Source organism: Cryptotermes secundus, unplaced genomic scaffold (assembly GCF_002891405.2).
Source record: "Cryptotermes secundus unplaced genomic scaffold, Csec_1.0 scaffold2523, whole genome shotgun sequence".
NCBI classification, from domain to species: domain Eukaryota; kingdom Metazoa; phylum Arthropoda; class Insecta; order Blattodea; family Kalotermitidae; genus Cryptotermes; species Cryptotermes secundus.
This window is the reverse complement of record NW_019735612.1, coordinates 67488-77677: the sequence shown is the minus strand read 5'-3', so window position 1 is coordinate 77677 and position 10190 is coordinate 67488. Positions and strand designations below refer to the sequence as shown.

Here is a 10190-nt window from a genome sequence, read left to right as displayed (position 1 = left end):
AAGATCTTCAAAAGTGAAAGTGCAGTCAATGTGATGAGTTGAAGTTTAATTCATGAACTTTTTAACCAAGTGGTAATAATATAACTAGTTACAGTGAACTAAATTTTAAATTTTAAATTTTAACATTTGTATTTTTAACTTATATTTTATAAGAAGAACTTGACACATATTATTGAGCGTGGACCTGAACAGGATACAGGATCAAAATAAGTGGAAAAACGAATGTGATTGCGTGTGATTGTGCAATTGTGTTCGTACACCTGAAGATGACCTCTTGAGGTCGAAACATGTAGTGTGACAGTAAATAAAAAACGTGTTGTGTGGTCGGTAAAATTAACTCTAATGTTGATTAAATACACAACAGGATGCAAGAAACAATTAAAAGTCAGTAAGTAGTATAGTTGTATCATCAGTAAATAATACGACCTTGGCCTCATGAAAAGATTGGAGTAAATCATTTATGAACAATAAAAATAATAGGGGTCCTAAAATAGAACCTTGTCGTATGCCATGTTCTCTAGCTTCAACAACATAAGACATGAAACCAGCAGGAATTTAAGGAATAAAAAGAGGGAATATCTGACAGACAAAATTGATGAGCTTGCAATGGACAGAAAGAACAAGAACTTTAAAGACTTGAAAAGAGGAATATATGACTTTAAGAGGGGTTACCAACCTAGAAGTAACTTAGTGAAGCATGAGAATGGTGATCTGCTTGCAGATTCCTACAACATTTTGAATAGGTGGAAGAACTACGTCTCTCAGTTATTGAATGTATATAGGGTCAGTGATGTTATGTAACCGCACCATTGAAATCCTTCCCCGTTTTTTTATTTCAGTAGCTGATAGAGTTAATAATAAGAATTTATGAAGAAACAAAAGTTTAAAACACACTGTAAGAACAAGGAATAGGCAATGAGCAGATAGACCAAACTTGCGCGGACAAGGACATTTGCTATTCCTTGCGTCCAAGCATCTGGTGTTATTTTCCAAAAGGGCAGAAAATGATGCTTCAAGAAACCCCACTGAGTTTCTTTAGAAATTGAGAATTAGACTTACAGCGGCAAGCCACTTTGAGAATTCGAGAAGTGACAGTTTCTACTAGCCGTAAGTCAAAAGTGAGAGTGGCAGGAGATCATTAGCGACCCCTCATAAGTTGCATGGCTGCCAATTTCGCTGTTTGGTCTTTTAGGGCAAAATTCCCTTAAAAACAATCGGTCATTGGCCGGAACCAAAAATTAAGCCTACTCTCCTTATTTGAATCAGCCTATCAGGGAACTTAGGAGGAGAGGAGAATAGGCAGATACAACTCAACGAGGACCTCTGGCTCGGCAGAGAGTTCAGTCTAAGATTTTAGTTGTCTGTCAACTTTCGAAATTTGCGGAGGCAAACCCCTCATCACATGCACTGAAAGATAATTCTAAGAAGTACAATTTTTTCCCTCATAACGACTCATATTGAGATTTAGCCTGATCCATAAGAGGACGGCTATAAGTTAAGCTGATCGAGTGCATTTTTGTGTAAGTGTAACACCAGCTGCTTGTAAGCTGAAACTAAATCAGATTGTGAGAATTTACGCAGCCGAGTGTCTTTCAGAAGAACATNCAGATCCCATCATGAAATCCAACCCCCAATAATCCCAACGGAAGGAAGAAGCGGTGGAGCCGGGTCAAGCCGAAACCAGCTACGACCCAGCAACTTCAGCAGCGGCAACAACAGGTAAGGCAGCGTCAAAGTGGTCATCGGAGCAGAGGGGCCGATCGCCATATACTCCTACTCCCTGCACTACTATTCAGACGGAGCTGAAGGCGGAAGGGCACTAAGAGGGCGGTTATAGTTAGGCAGATAGAAATGCACACAACCGAGCCACTAATATCTGATCTCAGCCCTTTTGAGGCTGATATTGCTATTGCAAAATTTAAAGGTATAAATCGCCAGGTAGTGATCAAATTCCAGCAGAACTTGTTCAAGCATGAGGTGAAATATTACATTCTAAGATCCATAAGCTAATTACTTCTATTTGGCATAAGGAAAAATCGCCTGATCAGTGGATGGAATCTATTATTGTACCAATTCACAAGAAGAGTAATAATGACTGTAGAAATGATCGGTGTATATCACAGTTATGAACTTCATACAAAATGTTATCCAATATTCTTGTCTCAGTGTTAAGTCCATACATAGATGAAATTATTTGGGATTATCAATCTGGTTTTCGACGTAAGAGATCAACCACTCATCAGCTCTTTTACATTCTTCAGATAACTGGAGAAAATGGGAATAGAATAAGAGTACATCAGTTATTCATAGATTTCAAGATAGTCTATAATTCAGTTAAGAGGGAAGTTTTTTTTCCTTGTCGCTACAGGCCCAGTGGGTCTAAGCCAACCTCCGTGAACTTCTCCGTTCACTTCGGTTTTCCTAGATCTTACACGTTCGGTAGGACTCCTTGGGCGGGTGATCAGCTCGTCGCAAGGCCTCTACTTGTACACAAACATAGAAAAATGCACACACAAAGTAAACATCCATACCCTGCGTGGGATTCGAACCCACGATCCAGGTTTCAAGCGAGCGAAGACAGTACATGCATTAGACCGTTCGGCTACCGTGACCGGCTAAGAGGGAAATATTGTACAATATTCTTGTAGAGTTAGGGATATCCATGAAACTAGTCTGGCTGATTAAAATGTGTTTAAACGAAACGTATTGTAAAGTCCGTATAGGTAAATATTTTCTGATAATTTCCCTATTCTGAATACTTTATCACCACTCCTTTTCAACCTTATCTTAGAATATGCCACTGGGAAGGTCCAGGATTACCAGGTGGGACTGAAATTGAATGGGACACATCAGCTGTTGGTCTATGCTGATGTGAATATAATAATGATATAGTAACCATTAAGAGAAACATGAAAACGTTAATTGACTCAAGTAAGGAGTTTGGTCTAGAAGTAAACACAAAGAAAAACCAAGTATATGTTGCTGTCTCGTCACCAAATTGTAGAGCAAAATCATGACATAAAGATAGATAACAGTTGAAGAAAGCAGTCTTCTGGGATTTGGCACCGTGTATATGTGGTGTTAACCGACGTTTCGGAGGAACGTATCGCCTCCATCTTCAGGGTAGAAGAAAAAATATATAAGAATCTGCAAGCAAAGAGACCGTGAGAACCGGTAAAAACAGACCGGTTCTCAGGGTCTCTTTGCTTGCAGATTCTTATATATTTTTTCTTCTACCCTGAAGATGGTGGCGATACGTTCCTCCGAAACGTCGGTTAACACCACATATACACGGTGCCAAATCCCAGAAGACTGCTTTCTTCATAGTCACCGCCGTGAAAGCCTCAAATCTTACATAGTTAACAGTTGTTGTGGAACAGTTCAAATATTTGGAAACAACGATAACAAACGAAAACATGATTCAGGAGGAAGTTAAGAGGAGACTGAACTCGGGTAATGCTTGCTACCATTCAGTCCAGAACCTTTTGTCTTCTCGTTTGCTGTCCAAAAACATAAACATTAGAATATACAAAACTATAATTTTGTCTATGATTCTGTACTAAAATTTGTATCTTGTCTTCGAATTTGAGATCTTACAATATCCACTAATAAAGAAAAACTTTCAATGCTTATTCTGTGAAATGATTTGCACAGTTCTGTATCCTGATTAAATTATTTCGAAACAATATAAACACCTGAGTTTAAATTGTAGAGAAAGAACAGGTGCACCCAATGTTTTCGTTTCTCCTGTATTCTCATCTCACGCCGTCTGAACCACCACCATATCATTACAGGAACAATATTACCTGACATTGCAGAGGAGAAGTGCACGAAATTAGCGGGCAAACGCACCCACTTGAGATGTTATGAGCAACTAATCGAACGTAAGTTTCCTCAGTGTGCGCCTGCTAACTTGGAAACCAGTTGCCTGCTTGAAATCGGCGATATTTCTCGGAAATCGCGGTTGCCAGTTTCCTTGGTGTGCGCCCGGCCTAAATGTTTACTGGTAACGAAATTGAAGTTGCGTGCCGGTTGCCAGGTTGCTTGGTGTGTCCTCTCCCAACATTGCTCTTTGCGTAGGATAACACGGCTACCGATTGCTACCGTCTGCAGCGGTCCGCAAGGTCTGCAATTTGCGCTCTTCGAATGCGTCAGTGCTGAGAACTACTATTCACACGAAAGTGGTGGAAACTGTAGTCGAATTTAGGTTATGGCTAAATGTGGCTAACGACAATTTCGGAAGTTATACGCACGTTTATGGCGTCTAGGAATTAACAACTGTTGTGGAATGTAAGACCCTGCTCCTTCCTGCTCCAAAATCTGTGTTCAGTTACCTGTTGGAGGATACTGAAATCTGAACTGAGTTGTTTGTTTAATCTGTATTTAATTGTTGAGTTTTTAAATTGTTTATGATGTCTTTATGTTTTTGTTTTTGCATTATGTCGTTAAAAGTAGATCTTTATGGCAGAAGTAATACTGAATGGGAATTGTTGATTTCTTAAAACTTGATATTGATCAGAACACAACGGAAAACCATATGTATAATCACATAGGAAACAAATTGAAATTTTTTTCTTGTTGGTTCCTTGATTTATATTGGCTTGGTAAAGGTACTTCATTGGTAGTTGAAAGCACAATATCTTATTGAGGGTATTATGAATTGTGCATAATTCTTGCATTACAGTGAAGTTCTAAATCACACAATTAAAAAATTGAAAACGTTAGAAAATGAATTGCATAACAGTATACCAATCGATGCTGTACAGTTGCAGTATTCACAGTGTTGTTAATAACCACCTTAATAAAGGAAAACGCTACACTGGGCCTAATTTGTGTTATAACTGTTAGGGAATGCTTGCTATCATTAATTTTAGAATCCTTTCTCCATCTGCTATATAAAAAGGTATAGATTAAAATATATAAAACTTTACTTCTACATGTAAGTTTTGAGGTTTATATAATACTTCTACATGTTTTGTGTGGGTGGAAAACTTGGTTTTGATCAGTAAGGGAAGAATATAGTTTAAGGGTATTTGAGAAGAGGTCGCTAAGGAGAATAATTGGCCCTAAGAGGGTGGATGTGGCAGGAGGCTGGAGAAAGTCACATAATGAGGAAGAAAACATTGAACCACAGCTGTTGACAAATAGTGGCATGCATAGTTCATGTGTAGGAAGATTCACTGTCACAGGTAGCGTATAACATGTGACAGTGCTACAAAAGCTCAGAGAATACTGATGACTGGAGAGAGATGAATCGTGCATCAAAAACTGGGATCAGGTTGCAACATGTTGTGCAGCAGGTTCAGTGAAGGTGTCCTGAGTGTCTGCAATGCCATGGTGTTATGGTCCAGAATGACATTTTGTCCTGTGTTAGGTACAACATCATGAACCAAGTATGTTCCTTTTGAGGAAAGATAATTATATTTTGTGAGAAATTGAAGGTCAAATATTCCATGAAATGACACAAACCAGAACTACTTCATCTAAATGTGAATTATATATTCATTAGTTTTAAAATGGACCCCATATGAACATTATAGCTTGTGCAGAACAGAAGGTATTTTAATTTTTCAGTGGAGACAGTGGAAAAATCTGCAATTCTTTAAAATTTTTGCACCTCTGTGTCACAAAAACTGCAAAATATAAGGTATTGAAATTTGAAAGAATACTGTTTTCTGTGGAATGTATAAGCTCACTAGCTTTCTTGGAAATCCCAGAAATGCATATACTTCTGGGTAGGAAACCCAAAAGGAAGAGTCCCTCTGGAAGGCAAAGATGAGAGATAATTTTAATGTGGATGGAAGGAAGGTGGGTTCATGTGGTCTGGATACATTTGTCTTAGGGTAAGTTTCCAGTGGCATGCACTTGTGAACATGGTAATGAATCTTTGTGTTGCATTAAATGTAAGGAATTTATTGAATAGATGGGCCCAGAGCAAAGTTTGGAAGCTCCTGGAAAATTTTGGAAGAGAAATATGGGGCTCAAAACTAAGTAATTATATTCTTCACGTAGGCAACAACAAAGGGTAGAAAGCACAGATCTGATACTTTCCCCCTCCCATTCATTTTTGAAGGGCACAATTGACTTCTTTCCCCAAATCGATAGGTAAGTTTCAAGATTAATTAGACCTAGAGGAATTAGAGTAAAAACTTGTAATGATATGAATTGTAGTCCATATCATGAGGAACAAATTGTTTTTTTTTTATTGGAGTCTCTAGCATCAATAGTTATCGAGATATAGAAGGTAACGCAAACCTCCATTTCAGCCGAAAACACGTTTTTTAGTATTGTAGAGACGGCTGTACCGGGAGAACCGAGTGGATTTAATTTTTCTAAAAAATATTTTGAAGTACGGAAATATGTAGAAATAAGTGTAGAAAATAGAAATGTTTTTAAAACTTGTCGACTGACCTATCTGGATGAATTCACATGGAATGAACCATGAGTGATACCTAACTTCTCAGAAAGTACTCTGCTCCATGATGTTAGTTAATACATGTATAATAAGTACGGCGTTGTAAACATTTGCATATCGTTTTCAAGAAATTAACATATTGTAATTCATGTGTTCGACCGACCAAGCGACCGCCGCTTGTCGGCGAAAGTTAATGCCAAGTTTTGCGGATAGAGGATGTCACGTCGTCAGCGCAATGAATACCCACGGCCATTAATTTCGGTTTTCTAGACCAGAGCCACTGTTTCCTTGAAATAGCTCCTCAGTTATCCTCAGGAGGCTGAGTGGACCTTGTTCCAGACCCACTACTACTCAGGAAATCTGGTAGCGCCGGGAATCGAACCCGGGACCTCTGGATCTGTAGCCAGGAACTCTGACCACTAGACAACAGATGCGGTCGTTATAGTTCGCTTGCAGACTACAGGACACGGAGTTTGTTTTTGTTGTTTGATTCATATGTTCATTGCTAAGCAACGGCTCAGTAAACAATTCTGTGTAAAGGAAAATTCTATTTAAAAAGCCCATTGCTAGGTAAAGCCTACAACAATACACAACAACAGTAGTCCTCCATTTCTAGGCAATGGATGCGTTTCCTATGGAGTCCGCCATGAGGGTATATAACAATGAGTGAGTCTGGCTTCAGAAGTTCAGTTGGAGTAGAGAGTAATAGATCAGAATTGAGTGAGTCCTAGGCAGTCAAGGAGGAAGTGTTTGAAGATATATTGTGAGGTATTGTAATTTATTGTGATTATGAGTGATTGTACAAGGTGTGAACAGTAAGCCCGATTACCCATACACGTGACAATATAAAGAAACTTATAGTGCAGTAGTACAGCACTGTTTTCTTTTATGTAATTGTCATACCCAGGTCATTGTGCTTGTAGTATGGCAAAGGGTTAAAATAATTTCTGTTAACATTATTTTAATACTGAGAGTTTCTAGGTTACATTACTAGAGAAACCACAATTTGTGAGGAAGAGCTGAAATTCGGTGAACATTTAATCCTTTTATTACAGAACTGCATGTAATATTTCAGCATTGTTTCCCTTGATTATGATTTTTGAGCAGCTGCAAATTGTGCTGTGGATGATGCTGGTATTGAAATTCATATATAGGAGGGTCTGGAAAAATTGTTTTAGTATGTACTTAGCATTTCTTAAATTCTGGGCTGTAGAAATTCAGTAATTTCTGTGTTCATTCTGTACAGTATTGAACCAAATTGCAGCATTGCATTGTTGACTAGTTAGTTAATTCATAGACCCTTTAACAGCACTTTGTTACCTCAGAGATTTTGCAAGGATGTCACTTGAAAGTCTTCAGGCTTTAAAAATCTGAGACTGTGATGCATATGTGTAGAATTCTGTGAGTTCCATCCACCAATTTCAGATTCAGTTGTTACAAGTCATTTTGCCATTTTGGCAGTATGTTCCAGCTTCCAGTGCCAGTTTCTTTTTCATCTCCAGCTGCCAAAGAATGGTTTGGGCAGCACCATGAGAATGTACGACCATGGATTCTGTTTATCAACACAAGAAATTTCCACACCCCTTCCAGCCTTTCACATCTCGCAAAGAGGATAGCGAGAAATGTGGAGTACTTTCAAACCAACTACTTCTTTGTGTTGCTTGGACTGATTTTTTATTGCCTGTAAGTGATTGTTTCCAGTGATGACAAAAATCCTTGTGAAATTTACTAATGGTTCATTTGCTTCATGTTAAAATTTGTTGTAAGCAGTATAGGTGATATGTTATTTCCAGAATTACATCACCACTTCTGTTGATAGCTGTTGCTGCAAGTTTGGGTGTGTGCTACATCTTGTCTATGAAGAATTCAGAATGGAAAATCACTGTATTTGCATACGAACTAACATTGGCCCAGCAATATGGTCTTGTTGCTGTGTGTTTCCTACCACTTTTCTACATAGCAGGAGCAGGTGCAGCAATGTTTTGGGTTCTTGGTAAGATTGTGTTTAATGCATCTTACAGCAAAAGATTATAGTAGCAACAGAGAGCAAATCATTTCTTCTTGGGGTCAGATCTTTAATTGAAATTCAGCAAATTCATTTTCAGTCTTGTAGGAACCTTTTATCGTTCCAGATGGAACTAAAGGCAATGGCATTTCATCCTTAGAATGAATTAAAACAAACATTTTCCCCACTTTTTCATTTAATGATATTCTGACGTTTACTGCTTTTAAATTAAACCATTTGTTAAAGAATAATATTCAGTAGATTCATAATGTGAGGTTATCAGAATATTTGTAGTGCTTTGGTGTTATGAATTTGATTGGGGAGGTAAGGAATTTGACAAAGGGCTTACTGTCTTACAATTTTCAAGTTCTGACACCACATTCTCAACATCCGATAAGTTTATTTACTCATTTTAAGTAGATTTTATGACAACAGGTGTGAATGTGGTACTTGGTTGATTAGAGCATATTCAACTGTGTGCCTTTTTTGCAGGAGTGTAAGGAGCAAATGGAAGGTTGGTGATTTATTTTCTGTTTGTGTTCAGGTACATCAGTATTCATCATTACACTGCATGCTTCATTTTACAACATTGATGCAGTTTTAAATCTAGAAGATGAGAAAATGGATGTGCTGATAGAAGATGTGTAACTGGACACATCTGTTCCAAATTAAGGCTTGTGTAGGGTTTTATACCAGACTCACGTAAGTTACATCAGATTAGGAAGATAATCAACATCATTTTTTGTTTTATTTAGATATGTGTAAACTGTGGGTTAAATTATTCTTTATTAAGTGAAGTGATTTGTCAAGTTTTATATTTTACTTTTACATTAATATGGAACATGCTTCAGAGCAGTATACTTCATCTGCTGTTTGGAGAAATACAAAATTGTAGGATTAACAGATCTCTGAAGAATTGTTTTTGTGATTACTGATCTTTCCTGCCCTAATTTAAATTATCTGTACCCTGACACTCTCAAATGAGTTTCTTTAAATGCTCTTCCTGCTCTTTTTGTTCAATTTATTTACATTCCATAAATTCAGATACATGTAGACACCATAGGATATGGAACAAGTCAAACACAGTATAAATAATTAATTACTTACTTGCTCATGGAGCTGAGCCCTTCTGGAGGAGCTGCCAATTCTGCAGCTACTCAAGAATTTCCCAGCATTTTATGGAACCTGAAGGTTCATTATCGTGTTCACAAGAGCCCTCCACTGGTCCCTATACTGATCCAGATCAATCCAATCCATACCATCCCATTGTATATCTCTAAGATCCATTTTAATATTGTCCACCCACCTATGCCTTGGTCTTCCCAATGGTCTCTTTCCTTCAGGCTTTCCCACCAATATCCTAAATGCATTCCTCGTCTCCCCCATTTGTGCTACATTCCCTGCCCACCTCATCCTCTTTTGACTTGATCATTCTAATTATACTTGGAGAAGAGTACAAGTTATGAAGCTCCTCATTGTGCAGTTTTCTCCAACTTCTGTCACTTCATCTCTCTTCGGTCCAAATATTCTCCTCGACACCCTGTTCTCAAACACCCTCAGTCTATGTTCCTCCCTTAACCCTTTGACGCGGTAATTTAAATTCCGCGGCTGCGTCTCCTGCGGTAATATATTCAGCCGGCCATTTAAATTTTGCTCGAAAATTATTTATTCATCATTGTTCTTAAATTCTATGAGATAGGAACATGAAACTTTCACTAAAATGATCTTAAATGGTGGTTTTATAACCTTACCTTATAATATGAGCGCCCT

General features: G+C 38.0%; 1 protein-coding gene across 6 annotated transcripts in view; it reads left to right on the top strand.

Annotated features, from left to right (window-relative positions):
• Positions 1-4098: 4098 nt before the first annotated feature.
• Positions 4099-10190, top strand: part of LOC111869730 (prenylated Rab acceptor protein 1) — a 14438-nt gene continuing 8346 nt past the window's right edge. For 3 of the 6 annotated variants that reach the window (XR_002843712.2, XR_002843714.2, XR_002843713.2), the window contains exons 1-5: positions 4099-4290; positions 5575-5843; positions 7877-8098; positions 8209-8408; positions 8965-9122. Coding sequence is in view for 3 of the 6 variants with exons in the window: in XM_023861466.2 (XP_023717234.1) it covers positions 5776-5843; positions 7877-8098; positions 8209-8408; positions 8965-9068 (594 nt within the window). In the remaining 3 variants the exon portion in view is untranslated. Of the gene's footprint in view, positions 4291-5574; positions 5844-7031; positions 7184-7876; positions 8099-8208; positions 8409-8964; positions 9337-10190 lie in introns of those variants that run through there. The other 3 variants (XM_023861466.2, XM_033753543.1, XM_023861467.2) reach the window with 3 other exon arrangements.